Raw genomic sequence first — 21963 nt, 5'->3', positions numbered from 1 at the left:
CGTTTCACTTTGTCGTTGATGGGTTCGTTTATCGATCACACTTTATACTCTTCACAGAAAAAATTGCTTAAACTGGTCTCAGCAACCCATATTTATACTGACTGGGGTGTTACCTAGAAAATCCAGTGTTCATCGCCGAAGTAAAAAATGCTTACAATGTGGACGGTCTTAGGATCAGCCATTATTTAAAACGTAACTTTAGATCCAGTTTTCTTTCTAATTTTTATTGTTATTCAGATTCTAGGCAAAATAAGCCCACCAAATCGGTCGCAAATAATATCAGGGTCATCAACAGTGCTTCCGTTAGCTATGGAGAATTTGGTCATGCCAAGAGAATTTGACTTCACAAGCGATTTAAAAAGCCGAAGTCTTGATAATTCCGGGCGTTTATTACCTAGGGCTTTATTTTCTATATTCATAAAATACTTGCGTTTAGATGAAGCACTCCTGTTGATTAAGTTAAGTATACTCTGAAGTGCATGCACGTCATTATGCTCTTGGTATCGGTGTTTTAATTTCCTCAGCTTTCTTTTAAAAAATTTAAAAGTATTCTAGCCCTATTAGCGTAATAAGCCACGTAGCAATGCAGTCGAGGCAGTATATCAGGTTGTGGTATAGATCAGAGAGCGCAATGTCAATATTATTTGTGGTAAAATAAGTTTGGTAATCAACGAATAAGAGTTTCAGTCCGTTTGATCAAAGTGTCTACTCTTGTTCGTCATTGCAGCTTTAGAATTCAAATGTACGGCGTCGAAAGAATGAATGATACTCAATACTACTCTGTGATCACTCCTGAAAAACTCATGACTGATATGCACTGGGATAGAAACTATGTTGGTTGTAAACAGTAAATCAAGCATATTATTCCTCCTAGTCGGTTGTCGGACCTGTCGGGCCCGACCGTAAATTTCTAATGTTTCAACTAACTTGTCATATCGACCTGGTACCTGAGTCGGACCCTTTGTAATATTTGGCAGATTAAAATCACCTTCGATGATTTTAAAAGTATGCGGTTGGTGTGAAGCAATGGAAAAGATGTTTGTTAGTAATCTGTCAAACCTAGAGTCTGCATGAGGTGGTCCGCATATGCATCCCACGAGCAGATAATTTTGAGATCCACAGTTTACAGTAACCTAGGTGGAGTCGTCTATAGCATCAAGAGATTTATCCTCTAATTTGCAGGCCTGAATGTTCGAACAGACATAGATAATTGTACTGCCCCTTAATCCATATCATATATCGGTTCTAAAGAAAACGTAGTTATCTATATGCAAATAGTGATCGGATATAGATGAATTGCACCATGTTTCCGTAATAAGTACAATAGTTGGATTTACAAGGAATAAAAGGGTTTTAAGATGAGTAATTTTATTGGGCAGAGAGCGGGCATTGAACGAAAGAATACGAAATTGAGAATTATCATGGTAAAGCAGGTTAGAGTATAAATCACAATCGGTATTTTCATGGATACTCGTAGGATTGGCTAAGGTAAGAGTTGTGTTGCGAGCGGAGATAGATTCAACGACTTTGTCATCATTTGAAATGCGTTTACCGTTGCCGGCAGAAAAACCGGCGGAATTACAAAAAATGTCTTCTCATTGTTGTTGGATATAACATTTGATAAAGGAATAGTGTGCACATTGGGAGCCGAACCAAGAAGGTTGTCAGGTCTATTTGTTGTTAAAAGGATGGACACAACCCACATCGGGATTACTTTCTTCTGGGTTTTGAACTTTAGGAGGTTCAGGGTAGTTTTTCGGTGGCTGCATATTCGTAAAGTTAGATTTCGTCTTAGAATAGTGCTTAATCTAATAACCTTTAGGAATATGAAATGCTTAGGAGTTCGATGCTGGTAGTCTGTAGTTATCTCTGCCTGATTTTTGCTGGTATGGCGATCTATCTGGTAGTCTTAATATCCTTTGTCTCAATGAATTGGAGGAAGTTAAAAGCTCACTAGCGTCTACAGAATAGTTGAATTTGAACAAGATCAGTGAGTGCATACCAGGGTGACTTCTTTTTAATCTTGTGCATACACATGGTACGTGTGTCATATTACTGGCTCTAAGCAGACTAGATTTGATATTTTTAAGGGCATATGTGTCCGGTATATTAAACACAATTGCATTGCTGGTTCGTCTTATTCTTTCAAATACCTCTGATGCAACACGATCTAGGAAGTTATTTATGTCATTCATTTGATCCGGAGTCTCTGTGAGGTTAGGGTTGATGAGATACTTGAGCGGATTGAGAATGTTCATGTCAACTTGCAACCTCTTTATATCATTCATATGATTGCAGTTGTGATTATCATCATTGTTTACCAACAGAGTCTTCAACACGTCTGGAATGGAGACAACTGGTAAACGTTGATCTGCTTCTGGATGAATGGAGTAGCTCGTCTTGTTGAAATTGTCAGTAACAATTTCAGATTGTGTCGTTCTCCTACGTTTGGCTGGACGTCTAGAAGCAGGTGCCCTCATTTTCTTTTGTGATATGATAAGAAAAAGACGTATAGCAGATGGACTGAACAAAAGTTTGAAAATAGAAGTGAGTGAAAAAATCAATGCCGAGGGCTGAAGTCTAGAAATCAAAACCTATGCTTAACACAAGGGTGAATGTATCTTGAGGATCGGTGAAAGTGTTAAAAACAATAGATGAGAATAGCAAGAGGATATTAGTTGTGATATAGTATGTATGTCAGTGCATGTGTGAAGGAAAAATTATATTATATATATATATTTATTATAAAAATAATAAAACTTCCCGAGTCACACTTCAGGCTGCCAATGAGACCGAAATTGCGACGTTTATGTTAAAGAACCAGATATCAGATTTGCGATCTAGTGGACGATCCTCTTTGATGTTCGCCGTAGAAGATATTCTTAAGGCACCTACCACTATGTCTTTCGAACCACCTAATTTTTTCGACATGCTCTTCCGCCTAATAAATGTTGCACAAACCTTTCAAAGGTTTACAGACAATCTGACTCAAGATATGTCTTTCACCTGAGAATATGTCAAAGGTTTGTTGATTTGCGGTCTTGATTTAAAATCACATGTAAAACATGTGAGAGTCGTGTTGAAGTGACTACTTGAGGCTGGAACAAAGATACATCAATGTTACCGTCTTCTAGGTTGACTTCTTAGGCTATTGGAGCTTTTGAAGATTCAAAGTATAAACTGGCCCAGACATCTATGCCGGATTATTCGGACCCCGATTACCAACTCGCCTTAATTGTGGACACTTCAGATGAAGTAGGGAGTATCTTTAATCAGCTGGTTAAAACCACCCGTAAATCGTTCGCTTTCTCCTGAAAAGAGAGTTACTCTCACAGAAACAACATTCTCAGTCGAAGGCTCCTGTAGACCTAATTGGCCATTGAGCATTTCCAACACATAATAATTAATAATAATAATAATTTATTCTCAAATAACAGTTTGTTACATGAGGCATGCCGGTTTGCAGGCAAGATCAAATCGTTACAGAAGTTACAGTTTTCATTGTTGAAAATTATTCAGTTGGGTTGATATTTCATAAGATATGAATGTAAATGGATTTCGTAAGGAACATGTTAATATCACACTTGGCGCACGTTATGGAGGTAGCGTTGCAACATACGACTGATGGTCGAGAATAGATACATGCGAAGTTGGGGGCTTTTAGAAGTTTCGAACTTATATCCCTCCAGAATATCGTAAGCTTTAATAACGGTGTAGGACGAAGTCACCCGTGCCATATCTGTTTTCGGTGGAGTATCTGCAGGAAGCTGAAAAAGGTGTAAGAAACAGGAGGGACGAAAAGCAGAGCACACAATATTCATGGAGGTATAGTTAAGGTATAACCATTTAGTCTATTTGTCTGTTACTGAAGTACTCATTAGGTAAGAACATACTAATGTGTTAAAGAAAAATAAGTGTGGGCAAGGTATGATGTAACGAGTGTGGCCTATTTTAAAACCGATCGTTAGACTATAACTAATAGTCTTACTACTGGCTACTCTTATTATATATTAAGTCAGAGCATTTAGTACTTTAAGTTTAACATCCTGGTTTATTTGTGGTCTGCTTAAATCAGCTGTTATTTGTTTGGCAGTGATATTTTCCTGGTTGGTAATAAACTGAGGATGATTCTTATAGTATATTTTCTGTCAGCCTTAAAATGATATCTTTTCAAAGTTTGGGGTTCTACTAAAAAAAATAACATGTCGGAAAATACTTTACGAGTAATTCACTGATAGTTTGTACATCCTCAATCTCAACATCATATATATATATATATATATATGAATCACCAGAAGTTTACATCATGTCTTATGAGTCATCACCGGACGATACATGTCCTCCTAATAGTGACAGTTTTACCTGGAAGGTTCCGAAATATTGGGGGGATTATAAATCTGCACTCAAAACATTTCGCAATATATCTAACGATGAAGATCGCTTAGACGCTGTGACAAAATTTGCTGAAAATGAATTTTCTGAATTAATCAGCGTGACACTTGACCGTTTTATGGCGTCATCTAGAACAATGCTCGTAAATTCTGACGGGATAATAGTTTACTATTTCTTCAAAGCACTACTCAATTCACATAAAGATATCAAGGGTGAATCTGAAAAGGTTATAATAACTGATGAACGAAACAGTCTGGCACAAAATGCTCTTAAGATGTTTTTTTCTCAGTTCTTTTTTAAGATTGGTTGCATTCTGGATACAGCTTTAGAAGATTCTGAAACCGCCGAGGCATTTTCAGTCTGCATTTGCATTGAATTTATTTTGGATGTACTAAGGGACAACTCATCAACTGTGGTAATACTTTGTCATCTTGGCGAATTATGGAACAAATTAGGAAACATAATCAAGAAACTTGTTGAGCATATCATAATCGATCAAAATGGTAAAGCTAATGGTGATCAAGAAGTTTTTCTTTTCGAAATTTTTCGTCTTTGGAGATCCGCTCTAAAAGCATACACGACGGTTGATGATAAAAGGATGGATAATACGCGTGATTGTGCATTTACTGTTTTAGTTGATGTTCTACATGTCTGCTTAACTGAATACTTCACAAAATATTCAAAATTTCTCGTCGATGTTTCTTTATCCATTTGGCCAGTCTATTTTGTACGCAGTTTGCGCACTCTGTATAAACTTGTGTATAAATCCGATCATTTATGGGCCAATAATCTACATCCTATCGTTAGCAAACTTATATACGAATTACTGTGCTCACACTCCCGTTCACAAAGGTCTACGATAGAAATATCTAATTCCAACGCTTTTTGTGGTTGTTTAACTACTCATATAGTGCGTACTATAAAAACTCAAAAGATTAAATGCGACGAAGTATCTTTGCTTGAACCAGATATTTGTTTATCTCTGCGCATTATTGTTTTATGTGGTCTCGAAAATGCTTTAAAATTAGATCCTAATGATCTACAACTTTGGTCAATAATAAGCTCTATTCATGAATTATTATTGGATATTGAGTCGGATGAATCAAATACGGTACATAGTTATGAAAATTCAATAATTATCTTATTTTCTGAGGATGATGCACAACTTTTCCGAGTATTGGACCTATGGATACAGATTGAGGACCATATCAAATCCACAGAGTAAGATCAATGTGTTTTTTTAATTCCCCAGATTTTCCTTTATCAAATTATATTTGGTGCGTACACGAATTGACCACAGAATGGACTGTCGTAGTAGTGTAGTTGTAACTAAAACCTAATTCGTGATGTTATCGACACATCTTTTTCAGAAACTACATTTAATCGCCCTGCACCGTAGCTCAGTGGTTTGTACACTCAACTGACTAACACTGGATAACGGATTACAACCCATGTTCGTGCACTCGTGTTGTATCGTTTCCTCATATATGTCTCTCAGCTTATTGTATGAAACTTCACTAGACTCGTCCTTAGCTACCCTTTACTCAACCATGCAACGTAGCAACATATAGTTGACGGAATTGCTTAAGTCTGCTGTCTATGTAAATGGCTTAACATGGACAGTTAAACGAATAAATCCAATCAGATATAACGAAGTGTGTCTTTGTTCCAGGACCATTGTGAAATACAATATTTTATTTGGCTGTAGTTAATGATTTATTCAATGTGTCTTAACTGTTGTGCTAATATGCCACAAACAACATCTTTTTTCGAACTGTGGTCCCAAAAGTAATCACTTCTTTGGGACAGCTGTTTTAGTCGGTCTTACTTGTATTATCTGATATTATTGCCAGAATCATTTGTGAAGTCGCAATATTATACTGCAACACCACTACTTGATTAGTAATATAATATTTTTGTTAAATATATGTATGATTGTTGAACTAATGATGGATGACTAATTCAAACGAAATATTCACTCTCCTTTTTTCTCACTTTATTCTCGCTGCTATATTCTATTCACAATATTGAGCCCTTAAAACTTTCTCTTAACAACTACGATCATCATCATGAAGTATGAGTGGATAAGAAACTGTATAAATGAAGGTAGTTCAGAAGGAAGTATGGAATTGTGTAATTATAAAATAAAGTGCTGAAAACAGTATTCCGATACAAATGACTGTCTCCCTTTACTTTAGAAGCTGCTTGAACTCTTTTTTTGTTTTTAGATTTTATAGGGTATAGAGTGGGCTTCGTTTTTAGCCAATTGTCTAGTTTGCTTGTAATAGGATTACTCGGTAGGAAGTGGAACCAATTTAGCCATTTTAAAATGATTTAAAGTGGTATTTTGCATGAAAAATTTCGTATCAATACCGTTGGTTCGTGACATCCCACTAGACATAAGGAGCCGTAATTAATATGTTCTGCCCCACAGACACGGGTGGATTGAGGTTATCTCCCCACCATCATATTTGCTGGTCAGTAACGCCATCCTCCCTCCTTTTATGATGTTAGGCTCTCTTACGTTTGTGGTCGGTATGAATATTGCTTTAATCAAGGACCATATTTGGAATACACTGTCTCTACAAGTTCCATGTTACAAGCAAATCAGATGGTAATAGCATTTGTATTATGGGTTAGATATCCATTTAATATATCGTACTACTATGAAGATAACTAATGGCAAAGGTCATAAGAGACAAGTCAGATTATATGTGGTTAAGAGATGGTAAGGGCTAATAGCAAACCAGAGGATATGAAAGAGAATATTGTAAAATTTTCAGGGTAAGAAAAATAAAACATTGAACAACTCACAAGAATTTAGGACATGTTGGAAGGTAAGTTATTAATAATTTACACAGATTACAAACCACTTACTAGCTCACTGCAGAATAAAATTGATAAATTTTCACTTCAAAAAATACGACACCCAAACTTTGTGTCAAAGTTAACCCATGATAATCAGATAATCGAGGCATTATTTCAATTAGAAGTGAGTAAAACTAAACAACCGACCATAAACGTGTAGGATTCTTGAGAAAACCAGAGGGCCTTCACCGTATTATACTAGTTTTAATTATTTATTTAAGTCTATAGGTAGACTCAAGAAGTTTCCATTAGCCTTACCAATAACTAACATCACAAAAGAAACAGAGGTCAAACCTTTTATACAGCACTGGTCAACAATTTTCGGCACATTTACCGAGTTAGAAACAAACAGAAGAGATAGATTAAAATCTGAGCTATTCAACAACATACCAAAAGTCCTGAATGGACACTTTTATTACAGTTGTCTTCTGAGCATACTTTAAAAAGAGTTAGGATGATAGGCAGTAACAGGGTTACAGCATTAGGGTGTTACCATATTACTATAATGTTCCATGTCCTATTCAGGAAGATTTGAGAAGAGGAACAAGTACCGACAGACTGGAAGGACATCTCACCAAGATACCGAACACAAGAGATCTCAGCAAATGTGAGAACTACAGAGGCATCACACTACTATCAGCACCAGGAAACGTTTTCAGCAGGGTGCTGTTGAACTGGATGAAAGACGCAGTAGACGTCCAACTTCAAGATCAACAAGTCTGATTCCGTGAGGATGGGTCGTGAACAGACCAAATCGCTACACTACAGATCATCTTTCAACAATCAATTGAATGGAACTCGTTACCATACATCAACTCCCCTGATTACGAGAAAACATTTAACAGTATGGATAGAAGAACATTGTGAAAACTTCCTCAACGCTATGCAGTGAGTACTTGCGAAAATTGTCAACATCATCCAGAATTCATACAATGGACTACACTGTAAGTTCTTGAATGGAGGACAGCTGATAGATACATCCCAAGTGAGGACCGGAGTTAGACAAGGCTGCTTACTCACTCTCCTGGCTTTCTCTTTCTCCTGATGGTTGACTGGATTATGAGGACCTCGACATCGGAGAGGAAACATGCAATACAATGAACAGCTTGCATGCAACTGGACGATTTGGACTTTGCAGATGATACAGCTCTTCTATACCGCTTTTCTACACACCAACAAATGCAGGTGAAGACAACTAGTGTAGCAACGCCCTCTGAATCAGTAGGCCTCAACATACATAAGGGAAAAAGCAACGTCCTCAAATACAACACGGTAAACATCAACCCACAAGTGACAGAGAAGCTCTGGAGAAGGTGGAAACTTACAAATTCTAAGGTTAAATTTCTTCTACAGATACTCCACCTGAACTGTAAACGCGGTATTGACGACCCAGGGTCTATGTGAAAGCTACGGTCAGGAGGAGGATAACATAGCTTCACACTTTATCTGTTTGTAAACGTAAAGATCAATTAAAGGAAGTGTAGTCATTAAATGGAACACACGAACATAGTGGCCGCTATTGTGTGTCTTATCGAATGAACAAAAATATCTGAGCTGCAGTCACACCAATATAAATGAACAATAGTGTCCTACAACTGGCAGGTCACATGCAATAGGAATAGTTTACAAACACGTCATGTGGCGTTGACGGGTTGGGTGTTTAAGCAGCGGTTCGGCTTCTCAGTTATGGAGATAACTAACGTCCTCCAAGCGAGCATCACGTCTAGGCTTCGCTACTGTCGTGTCCAATATATCGGCCTCTTCTTATGGGCATAAGCGTCGTAACCTTTGGCTGATACCTTCGGTTGCTGTTTTCAGCCGAACTGTTCTAACTCGTCCACCTGGAACTTAATTGACCTGCCTAATTTTAGATTTCGTCCACAGCCTTATTAGTGAGCCAATATTTCTCTCACATCCAGACACTTGGATCTCTTCTGAAGGGCTAGTAGGTACTCCTGTATCGATCTGTACAAGAAAAAGTTGTCTAGTTGTTGCCCTTCCTTCTATCTCCTGTTATATATGAATGTTTCACTTGTCTGAGCCTCACCGAATGATATACCTCTATGAACTAACAATAAAAGAATTTGGTGTTAGTGCATCCAGATTATCACAGTTAGAATCTTCAATACGAACGTCAAGACAATCCTACTGTGCGGAACTGAAACTTCAAGGACTGCCACAACCATCATCAAAAAGGTGCAAGTATTTATAATCACTGTCTATATAAGATACACAATTCCCGTTGGCCGGATACCATCGGCAACAGTCTACTGTGTTAGATAACAAACCAGCTTCCAACTCGAGAGGGAATTAAGAAAATACGTTGCAAGTGGATTGGACATACATTACGGAAGAATCATCAAACTACATCACGAGGCAACCACTACCTTGGAAATCTGAAGGGAAACGTAAAAGAGGAAGTCCAAAGTGCACACTGTGCAGAGGATTGGAAGCAGACAAAGATGGAATGAATAACAAATAGAAACACCCGGAAAAGACTGTACAGAACAAAATTGGATAGAAATGCTGGTAGGTGGACTACGCTCCTCGACGGGCGCATGTATGTAAGTAAAATAGGAATATGCGAAATATATACCTATCAAATTACGAACCAGCAGCTGGTAATTGACGGCAGAAAAACAAGAATGGTGGGCTTGCTAACACTGTACTTACTATCTTAATTGACAGAGAATTAGGTGTACATCTAGTAGTCTATAAATCTTCATGAATCTGTATGATGCTCATTGTGACTGTCTAACACCTCGAGATGTCTAGTCGAAGTCATTTACAGAAAGCCTACTACTGTCAACGAGTATGCCGGAGAGATTGTTCCTCTCTATTCGTCACGGATACACTCATACCGTGGATCTAGGAGACTCCAATCTTCCTAATTTAATTTTCGCTGAACACACGCACATTCAAGGTGGGAACTCTGCTGAAGCTGACTGACAACCTCTCAATCCTGGCTTCCTCGAAAAGAAGTGATTATACCTTCATGGTCACCAATTTTGTCAGCGAAACTGAGCTCAGACATCTTACAAATGGCGTTGGAATTTCAAAGTTTGAATGTATGAGCTTTAAAGGGCAACCTAAAACAAGTGAACTGGGAGGTCCACCCTCGACTTGATGGAAACTGTCATTCAGATTCCCTAATTAGATAATTTTATGTGCTACAGACCTGTCTGTCCCGTAAACGGACATCGAAAATTACAGTCAACGTGCAGTCATAAGTACTCGTACTCTTTGAACACTAAAACGCGAAAAGTAACACTGAGCTGAATATCAACGAACTAGTGATGACGGCACCTAGAGACAGTTCAAACAAGTAAGAAGCTAATACTTATATGTAATGAGAGAGGATAGGCTTCAGTATCAGATAAAGCTAATCGACAAATTTATCTCCAGTACGAAAGACTTACTTCGTCATGAAGCCTTTCTTAGACTAACCAAACCAGGAGTTTCCCAGTTGTTTGGTCCTAATGGTCCGACCGGCAACGGCGACAGTGCCGCCGCCCTCCTGGCAGAACAGTAAGTTCAAACGTTTCAACCATCACATACTAACTACATTGACAAGAGCTTCACCTGAAACTTAACAGGAGTCACAAAAGTGAAAGTGAACGCTGCTTGTGTAAATCAGAAACCGCATATCTAAACAAGGACATTGCTCCTGGCTCGGATAAGCTCCATTCTGTCATGCTGAGAGAAGCGGACTTAGTCTTATCGAAATCGTTTAGTGTGATGTTCTCACATCCGCCAAGTTGAGGCACAGCACCAAAAAAATCAAAAACCAATTTTCAGAGGAGGCCGACTCAGTGAGCCTTTAGGATGCCATCCGGTAGCATTTCTCTCAATACCCTCGAAAGTTACGAAGTCATTGACGTATGATGGTCTACGCGACTGCTTTATATCCATAATCCTATTTTCACCTCGACAGCACGGTCTCAGGGAGAGCCATTCTTGTGAAACCGCGGTGGACAGAAAGACAACCATCCTTGATCTCAGGGGGAGGTTGATGTAATATACCTTGACTTCCCAAAAGTTTTTGATAGGGTCAGTTATACATGTCTCATCAGTAGGCTCAGTCTGTTAGGTAACCAGTCACTGTTAATAGATTAGCTTACTTCCCTTCTTTATATTTGACCTTTTAAAGTCACGACAAGTTCCTTTTTTCTCAGACTATAGAATCCCTAGTGGTTCTGTAGTGGTATCGGTTCTAACTACACAACCCCCAAAGCTGAATATGAGGTAACTGGGAAAATCAGCGTAGAATTATGGCCTAGTTCGTAATTAGTACTATTATAATAATAGACCCAATCTTAAAAGCATAGATTTGTAATGATGTGACTACCTAATCTATAAGATTTTACGTCGAAGTCACATCATTGTCTGCACTGACTCATCGTACCGTAACAATATGATACTTAGTATCTCTGAAGAACTCATTTGGGCTGAAGATAGGACAATATATTTAATGTGAATAAAGACAAGTTATACAGAATGGCCTCGTCTGCGAGGCTGAGCCATGTCATCCGATTGAATACATGAATATTTCCGCGTTCACCATTGTTGGCCTTCTCTGAGTGCTAAACGTTGAATATGTATTTTTCCTATCGTTTCACGTTCTGCTTTGAGGATTATGTGGTTAGGACTAATACCACTGCAGTGTGCCCTAGGGTTCATTACTAAGACCTCTTCTTTTCTTAATTTATATGAGTGACCTTCAGTAAGTATCGTTTGATTTACTATTTATCGTTGATGATGTAAAACTCTGGAGAGAAGCCTGAGATCCAGATGACAAACTGAGACTTCCAAAGGACCGGACTTGACTTCAAAGTTGGGTGGGCTTACCTTCAGCACTTCAAAGAGTGAAGAAGTCCAACTGAGACATGTTTCAGACAATTCATACAAATAAAGTAACTCCCCTCTAGAGGTATTCAAATTTAAAAAGGTCATGGAATCTTAGTTCTTTATGATCTGAAGACTTAAGCTCACTTCGGGAGAAATGCCTTTCGGGTAAACGTTGCACTGTTAGCGTTGATGACCATTTTTGGCTAGTTGGACAATGGATCTTTCCACATAATCCCTAAAAGTTTAATTTGGCCTCATTCACATCTTGGAAAAATAGCGGTCCCCCCTCACTCTGTAAAGACAAGAATACACTGCAAATTATCAAATGGCGACTCACGAAATCAGTACGGAGACTCAAATCCATACCTTATGAAGAGCGCCTCAAATCACTAAATCTTTAGCCATTCGAGTATAAGCGTCTCAGAGGTGATTTTTTGATGACTTACAAAATCTTGAACACTCTTGAGCAGCCCCTTAAACATCCAATTAAGCTCATTCCCAGCACAAAACTTGGAGGTGAAACATAGAAATTACAGACATGGCATAGCAGAATAGACTGTAGGCCCACCTTTTACGTTTTCAGAGTAATCAAACTCTGGGATTCACTGCCATGTAAGATAGTCTAAAAAACTCCCTATAAGTCCTTTAAGAGAAAACCTAACATGTTATTGTGGACTCAGGACAGTGTTTCACCATACTTTGCTGACACTTCTCTTTTCAGTTTCAGTTTCAGTTTCAGTTTGGAAAGGACAGGAGGCTTGGTGGCCTGTGTTAGTCCTGGCAATGATGGTCTCTCAGCTGATCCAACTTTCTTTTGAAGGAGTCGACGGATGGAGCCTCAACCACGTGCTGAGGTAATGAATTCCACTCGTTGATTATTCGATGGGAAAGTCGGTAGTCAGCTGACAAGTAATTCGTTCTGGGCTTGTGAACTTTTTTGGAGTGTCCTCGTAGATTTTCTGTTTTGGAAGACAAGAAAAATGAGGGCATATCAGGTGCAAATTTGTCATTTAGCAATTTGAAAACTATAATCAAGTCACCTCTGATTCTTCTATATGACAGCGGGAATAGGTTTAGCTTGGTCAGTCTAGTACCATACGGGAGCTTCGCTATTCCGGGAATCAGCCTAGTTGCTGTTCTCTGAACTCTTTCCAAGAGTTCACTGTCTTTTTTAGGCAGGGGTTAGCTGCTTGTATACAGTACTCAAGTTTAGGGCGTACGAACACTGTATACAAAGTCAGAAACGTTTTAGCGTCAAGATGCCTAAAAGCCCTGCGTATGGACCATAAAGTCCTAAAACCTTTGGCGGCTATTGCACGGCAGTGTGCAGTAGTCTTTAAGTCTTGACTAACGATGACGCCTAAGTCATTGTGTGCCTGAACAATAGGTAACTCAGTGTTATTCATCGTGTATGTATCTGTACCCTGATGGCCAATATGCATCACAATACACTTGGAAGTGTTTATCGGCAATTGCCAGGTTTGGGACCATTCAGATAATCTCTCCAGGTCATTTTGAAGTTCTAAGCTATCGCTCTTGCTTTGTATCGCTCTCCATATCTTGACATCATCAGCATAGAGTAAGACCGATGACGATAGTAGACGAGGGAGATCATTTACGTACAGGAGGAATAACACTGGCCCCAAAACTGTACCTTGGGGGACTCCACTAAGCACAGTTTCCCAGCTAGACAACTTGGAGTTCACCCTTACTCTTTGTTGACGCCCAACTAGGAAGTCTTTTATCCACATCAATAGATTGCCTCCAATCCCGACATTCCTTAGCTTATATAACAGCCGGTTATGCGGAACTTTGTCGAAGGCTTTGCTGAAATCGATGTAAGCTACGTCTATAGGTAATTTTTGGTCCTTAAGAGCGCACCAGCTTTCACGAGCGACTAATAAGTTTGTGAGACAAGAGTAACCTGTTCTAAAACCATGCTGCTTTTCGGAGAGGATCCGGTTTTCATCGAGATACTTTAACAGTTCCTTCCGAATAATCTTTTCTAAGATTTTAACAACCACACTAGTTAGGCTAATTGGTCGGTAATTCTCAGGCTTATGTTTTGTACCTGTTTTGAAGACTGGACTTACTATGGCGTTCTTCCAGTCTTTTGGTAGACGACCCTGGGTTACGGATAGATTAAAACATACACTTAAAGGGTTCGCAACAAAGTTAGCTAATTCCTTTAGTAACCTAGGATGCAGTTCATCGGGTCCAGTGGATTTACCTATGTCAAGCTTAACTAGCAGACCAAAAACATCGAGTTCTTCAATGGTTACGCTGTCCAGTGCTTGTGTGGGTGGATTTTCATGGACTGGTGAGAAGGGTGTTTCTATGGTGTATACATCGCTAAAGTATTTAGAGAATACTTGAGCTTTGCCAAAGTCATCCTCCACTAGTGATGTGGCAGTACTGTCTCCCCATAATGAAGGAACATTTCTTCTTCTTTTTGTCCTTTGGTTTATATACGAATACAAGCGTTTAGGGCATTCTATGGATTCCCTTACGATTTTCTCTTCGTACAGCTTTCTGGCCTTACGGAGGGTCGAGGCACAGGTATTTCGAGCCTTTTGATACTGAGATTTCGCCTCGTCAGTCCCCAGTAACCTAAATCTGTCCCACATTTTCCTTCTTTTACGGAGAAGGATGCGAACCTCCCTACTGAACCACGGTGGGGAGTTTCTCGGTCTCTTAGGTGTAGTCCAAGGGATGTGGGGGGTGGTAACTTTTAAGTATAAATTCCGGAATACGTCCCAAGCCGTTTCGATTGATGACTCTGGATCTAATTTCCAATCTACTAATGATGCTGATTTCATGATGTCTGCTATGTTTGCTTTCCAGACGTTAGGTCTGGATTGAGCTGAAGCGTACTCGTGATCGACAGTTATATGGAAGTCAAAGCTTAAAACTGCATGATCACTTTTGCCTAGGGGTGGCATGTAATCCAGGTTTGCAACATCATCCTCATAATGAGTCAATATAAGATCTAGTAAGGATGATGCAGAACCCGGGTCGTACCTAGTTGCTTCCTTCACGTGTTGCACTAGAGCACAAGTGATTATCGCATCAACTAGTTCCTGTTCGAAGGAGTTTGCTGACGATTCAGTCCGAAGATTTCCCCAGTCCACCATGGGTGCATTGAAGTCCCCTAAGATTAGACATCGATCACTTCGTGATAAAGTGTTGAGACTGCTTAGCAGGACCTCGTTTGCCTCACAGCTTGGACTGCGATAGATCAAACTAAGTAGTAACTCTTGTCCCCTGCATTTCAGGCGGCAGCAAACTAATTCATACGTCCCACTCTCATGGGATACACTGTCGATAATGGTGAATGGAATAGCATTCCTAATGAATAGAGCTACTCCCCCTCCTTTACGCGTTTGTATTCTATCGGCCCTTACCAATGTAAAACCCTCGAAATCAAGTTCCCTACTATCTATAGACGGCGTCAGCCATGTTTCTGTGACTGCGATTATGTCTGGCCTAGTTGAGTCAATCTGTACACCTAGTTCCGGTAGCTTATTTAGTAAGCTCCGGGCGTTGGTATAACAGATCCGAAGCCTATTTAGGTGGCCTCGTGCTTCACCCAGAGTGGCTTCGGCATCATCCTCTGTCGAAGCCTCACAACCCGAAAATTTACAATTTTCAGGTCTTTTTCGCCAGCGTCTAATCTGAGCTGTAGTTCCTTTTCGGCTTCCCGTCTTTTAACACGGTCCGCCAACGGTAAGTCCTTACGGAGAAAAACTCCTGAACCCTTTAATTTGTGTCCATTTTCTAAGATTAAGTCGCGTTCGTTTGAGGATTTGAAAACGACTTTGAGTAGTCTAGACTGATTTGGTTTCAGATGCGCTAGATTTCCTAATCTATACACCTTTAGCAAGGTGACTCCGGGGATGTTTTTGGGCATAACTTGGTTGAGTAGTTGTTTTATCAACACAATGTCATGCTCAAAACGAGCTTTCGGTTCTAAGTTGTCACTCTCCTTGACTCTATGGAGAATGACTGATCTGTCGCTGTGATCAGACCTCGGCTTGTCGACCCTTTTGGTGGGGGTATGACTTCCTTTTACGTCATTTTGGCGTTTTTTTCTTACGACCCGTACCCAATCGCCAACGTTCTTTGGAGTGGTAACCACATTCGCGTCAGGCGTACTGTGGGATTCCGGAAGAGTCAGGACGACTTGGGAGATCGGGTCATCTTTCGCGCTGGAAACCGATCGAGCCTTGCGGTTTCGGCTTCCTGAAGTTCCCTTCTGGGTACCATTTTTGATACGAGGGACAGAAGAGACTTTTTTGCGCGAGTTTCTGGTTGTAACAGTCCTCTTTGGAGGATGTTCTTCCTCCTTAGTAGGGTGTGGGTCGGCAGTTTTTGGACTCACTTGGGCCTGCCTTGTGTCAATCTGCGTGTCGACAGATTGAGTTCTGACTGATGTATCCCGACCGCGCTTGCCGAGACACTTTTTTGCGGCATTTACTATTGAAATGGCCTCGGTTAGCAGGCTATTTGCATCCAAACAGCACTGTTGACATAGCCATACACATCCATTTTTACTAAACCGCTTGAAAGCTGCAGGTGTTAGATTCGTGCAAACATCGTGGTACCAACCTTTGCACTCATCGCACTGCATGCCGCTATCAACAGGATATCGACATCCTGGGCGGTGGCAAATGCTTTTGTTGCATCTTCCAGTCATTTTAAGATGCGAAAGTGAGTGTTGACTATAAGTAGAAAAAAAAACTATAAACAGTTAGGACCAAAGTACTAACAGACACAATGGAAAAAAAAGGTACTCTGGAGTACCGACGATAAAACTATTTAGGATACCAAAGATGATACTCTAATAGAATACTTTAACTGAAAGAAATTCAATCAAAGTATAAAAACAGTAGTCTTGATACGTTAATAACGATCAAAACAATAGAATTTACTCAACGAGGAAAATACCACTGTCCTTTTTAAATAGCGCGCGAAGTTGGTTGCATAATCAAATATACACAAGTTCTTACATGGAGACATCGGCGACCCACTGACACTAGATACAGAAGCTTTTCAGGCGAAAGCTTCTTCCATTCCGTCCAAAACTATCTGAACCACATGTAAATTTATGATGGCTTTTGTTTGAATACTTCGAATCTTTATGTTGCTGATACTTTCTGATGGCGCGTTTGTGAACCTGTTTAGATTTTCTGGCGACTGACAGTCATACTCGCCGCAGTGACTAAAGTTCAGTAAAACTATCTCTTAGTTCATTGTTCACCCAATCAAGAATTTAATTCTGATTGGTGAGAAGTTAATATTCACTACCTGGAGGGCATATCCAATAGAAAATAACGCTACCCACTTTACTACTAGTTAACAAAACATGGTCCTAGGTTATAGTTATTCTTTAGACTGTGATCCAGAGTCTGGAAAGAATAACTTTGTTGATTTGGAGGAATTTCCTGCCCTAACAAAATCAAAACCCATCAGTTTCAGCGGTGTAACGTGGAAAAACCAAGTCTTTGTTCCAACTGAGGATTCCGTAGAATCAGAGGCCACCGGAAATAATTGCTTGAATGTCTCTAAAAAGAGACGCTTAAAAAAGAAAAAGAAACAGGTTGTTTGCAGTGAGGAAAGCACTGATGACAGCTCTCCTGCCAAGTGTTACGACTTCTGTTTTTTTGTGAGCGAAGAAGTGGAAAGCACTAGTAAGTTCACAATGTATGCATACGTTTATTTGTAATAATGACTGCAATTCATCATTACTGTAGGAGCCAGCATCTCTGTACTAGAATCTTTGGCCTTTATTTTTTGAGTTCATACTTTGTTCACTAATCTTTAGAGATTTATTTAACTCAGGCTTATAGGCTCTTATGTATCTCACTTGAATAGCGCAAGTCATAACATTTTAAACGACCTCGCTGTGTCAGTTATTGATTAGAACCGCGTTCAAATTTTATAACCCCTGGAGCCGCCTGTATTGCTTGGTTTCAGTTTTACTGTTAAACCTAGTGCTCAGATAATTTTCGAGAACCTTAGACTGCTTTAGTTTAGATTGGGATTCCTTTTTATTTTCTACCAAAACACGCAAGTGAACCAGTTTTTGCATTTTTCATTAGCAATTAAAGTGGATATTTTACAAGTTATCTCGAGTTATTCATTTTACAGTGATCCACAGTAATAAATGAGCCTAACGACGTGAACAACCATAATCTTAAGCTGATTAACGGTATCATCTGATAATTTCAAGGGACATTGTCCTGAATAGCTGCTTTGACAGACTGCTTTATGTGTACTAGACTGGAGTCAGTGCTTTGTCTCTTGTTGCTTCGTTTTGTGGTATTCCACTTGTAGCTAGATCTGACAGTAAACCTATCAAGTTGTAGACAATTGTGTGTACAGTAGATGATGGGGATACGGTCTTTTGACATTTATATCACTTGTTAACCTTGTAAGTCTTAATGTCAATATGGGTTTTTTAGTATCTTTATCTCAGGTAGTGTTTTATTTTTTGAATAAACTTTTGGATTCATCATTGATACTCTAGTTGTTAGAACTATTCGGTTGGATAGTCATTGAAATATGTAATGTTGGTTTTCAGCATCACAACTACATCGACTTTCGTGGTTAGCTTGGTAGGTTTGGGCCGGCTAGTTATGTTCTATCTATCAGTGTTTGTGAACATTATGTGACATGGCTCAGAGTCAGCCGCGTCCGCGGGAGCTGTGTCTGCTCCTAGATCCTGGGTTTCGAAATTATTTCGTAACTTTGGTTCCTCTAGTCATTTCTCTCCCAGATAGTATAATTTGTTTAATATTTCTTACTATCATTGGTACTATTATTACCAGTAATAATGGCAATTGTTATTATTTATTTATTTGAACACATAAATATTGGTACAATTGGGCACCAGATACATATACACCACCAGATACATACAGTAGCAATGAGAATGGAAAGAGATGAAATGTAAGGTGCGTATAAAGGAAAAAAAGAACAATAACAACCACAAATCAGTGTATGGTATTGAAAAAATAATAGTAGTGGGAGAGAAAGGAAGATACAACCAGAAAGAATCATTTCATTCAAATAAGTTACGGCCACTTTTATGAGGAAAGTAAAAGAAGGTTACATCATGAACGCCACTGGCTTCTATCCTGAGCCATATCTGATAACGTCTCTGGCCAATGTGTTGCACCATTTCTAGGACCCCAACCAGGGAGTCGTGAAGGACCGACAGAAGCCAGTCCTGTACAGCTTTCTTTCATATCACAACGCCATGTCGAACGCTGACCACCTCTCTGTTTTTTCCAACCAGTCCCAGCATCGGCAAATAATGCACGACTTGGAATTCTCTGGGACGACATTGGTAGAACATGTCCAAGCCACCGAAGTCGATGTTTCAAGATAGTGAAACCAATTGAATTATCGTCACTGTGCGCAAACACACGATGCTGAACCTCTGCACTACTAACTTGGTGTTGCCACTGGATGTCAACAATCCTTCGGAGACAACGATGATCAAACGCAGGAAGTCGTCTAACATCCTCAACTCGGAGAGGCCAGGTTTCACAAGTATAGAGCAAAACTGCTTTCACCAACGCGTTGTAGATCCGACCTTTTACAGTAAGACTGACATCACGAAGGTGCCAAAGATGGCCCAGATTCGCACAAGCCCCTCTGGCTTTCACTATATGTGGATTGACTTCGAACTCGCCTCCACCAGCACTTACATAACTACCTAGATACACGAACCTCTCGACTATTATCTGTTTACTAGCAAGAGTAAGTAGAGGTTCGGTGTCCTGACAGCCTTGTGAAAGCACTTTGCACCTTCACATAAAAGTTGCTACAGTTGCTAATATCATATAGACAATATAAACGCATAAAGTGAAACTAGCACCACTTCTTTTATATGTTTATATCGTGTCAGAAATCATAGTATTTTGTGTACTGTTGTATTCATACTCCTGTGATACTGTTACATGTACTACCTGAATGTTCAAATATGAATATATTTTCGTAGAGATGTTTCATCTGTTTAGATGACTTTTAATTAAGCTACTGTCCCTATCGTCAAATCGGATAACTGTGTATTCTTTGATTGAAAAACATTTGGAATCACTGTGTCAGTTTGAAAACCTTTGCTTTTATCGAAATAAGTTTGACTTGGAGTTTTTAAACGAAAACTCACGAAACTATCATATTACGTTATAAGAAGTAACTATTGAAAGTCTCATTTACTTAACTATAAAAAGGTTGTTGTTGTAAGTCTTATGTGATTTATGTGTTCAACATTCGATCCCTTTAATAATTCATTCGTGTTATTATGTAAACAGTTTAGTTAATAGGATGATTTTATATCTTATTGACAGACGCAAATCAACCGTCGTTTCATGAAACTCACTTCGAATTCATAAAAAGGTGAGTGCAAAGTAGGTATTTTTGTACCAGCAGTATACTTTGTGTAAATAACTGTTTTGCTTTAGCATAAATTAACGAAGTAAATATTATTGTTTTGATGTGACGTTTACGTTGCCTTTTGACAACATAACTTCAAACCGGAAGATTTTAGAAGTATTGTGATAATCAAAACACTATAAAGCTGCTCACTTCTTATCTTATGGGTTATTCCCAAACGCAGCTGAAACTAGAGGATGCTTAAGTAGTTATCGTACCTTAGTTTAACAAACGCGCACTAATAAGTAATAGTAAACCGAAGTAGCATGGATGATGTTATGTATGTCAGGGAATTAAAATACAGTCCCCATACTATACTTTTATAAAGCGTTACTCCGAATAGATTCATATTAGGTAGGAAATTACGAAGGGACATGTGTAGGTGCAGTGTCCTGAAAAAACAGTAGGTTCTTATGTCAGTGGGTAGTGTAACGTTGTTACATCTCTTATTCTTTTAGGCCTATCGGCATGTTGTAACAGACCGGGTGTAATGCAGTAGTTCTGTTTCAATATGCACATCCATCGCAACTAATTAGGTATTCAGAATTAATGAATTATGTATCACCTGAAAGTTTTATAGACATATTTTTATCCGCAGTTGGTCAGTGAGTCGTTTTATTTGTTCTTCTCAAGATACAATTGTAGTATCTTAAGACAACCGTTTCCGTACCTTGTGTTCGTAATTTGGAAGTCAGTCAGTCACAACGTAGAACTTCGTACGTATGTGCATCAGTTTGAGTTGCCATACTACATTAGCACAGAGATGCAGTTGTCGATTCAAATCCAATAGTGGTAGAGGTAGTAAGAGTATAAACAGTAATCGGAAAGATTAGAGTTTGAGGATGTTATTCAAGGAGTATAACCCAGTGAAATAAATTTGGAAAGAGAAAAAAGATAGAGACATGAAGAATTCAGAAGATTAGAATTTGGCTGAACACAAAGAGTGGATGCACCTCCTGTAAACACCCTCTTCAGTGAATTCAACACATGTTGACAATCACATTCGGACACAATAGTCCATTGGATTCTGTTACTATAACACCAGGGTCCGAGTTGTTAAAAGTGTGTCTAAATATGCCCCAATGTGGTCAGTTAGATCTTCGTTATTATAAACCTAACTGTCTTCACTGTAAGTTCACTATCACTTATTTTTACGAATCGTTGCTGATTGTAACTGTTCGTGCCATCCACATATCAAACATCAATGCTTTATTTGGTAAGGAGGTAAAATGTATTTCGCGTTGAATTTATTTTCTTACCACTGTTAACAATCACAACAAAACCAATTTTAAATATACTTTGTGGCATAAATTCTACATTATGAACACCAATTTTCGATTAATGTGATTAAATATAGTTTGCATTTTACTGTCGTACGCACCTGATGACGTAGACCGTTTCCAAAAATCAGTA

The 21963-nt window shown here is 39.1% G+C and overlaps 1 protein-coding gene across 1 annotated transcript; it reads left to right on the top strand.

The window, feature by feature from the left end:
- Positions 1-4306: 4306 nt before the first annotated feature.
- Positions 4307-5622, top strand: Smp_078540 (hypothetical protein; the record flags this gene model as incomplete). Its single annotated transcript, XM_018797065.1, has 1 exon — positions 4307-5622. One exon carries the CDS (start codon positions 4307-4309, stop codon positions 5615-5617), a length of 1311 nt encoding a protein of 436 aa, XP_018646831.1. The 3' UTR covers positions 5618-5622.
- Positions 5623-21963: the final 16341 nt, after the last annotated feature.

Source organism: Schistosoma mansoni (assembly GCF_000237925.1).
Source record: "Schistosoma mansoni, WGS project CABG00000000 data, supercontig 0169, strain Puerto Rico, whole genome shotgun sequence".
NCBI lineage: Eukaryota > Metazoa > Platyhelminthes > Trematoda > Strigeidida > Schistosomatidae > Schistosoma > Schistosoma mansoni.
This window is presented reverse-complemented; position numbering and strand designations above follow the sequence as displayed.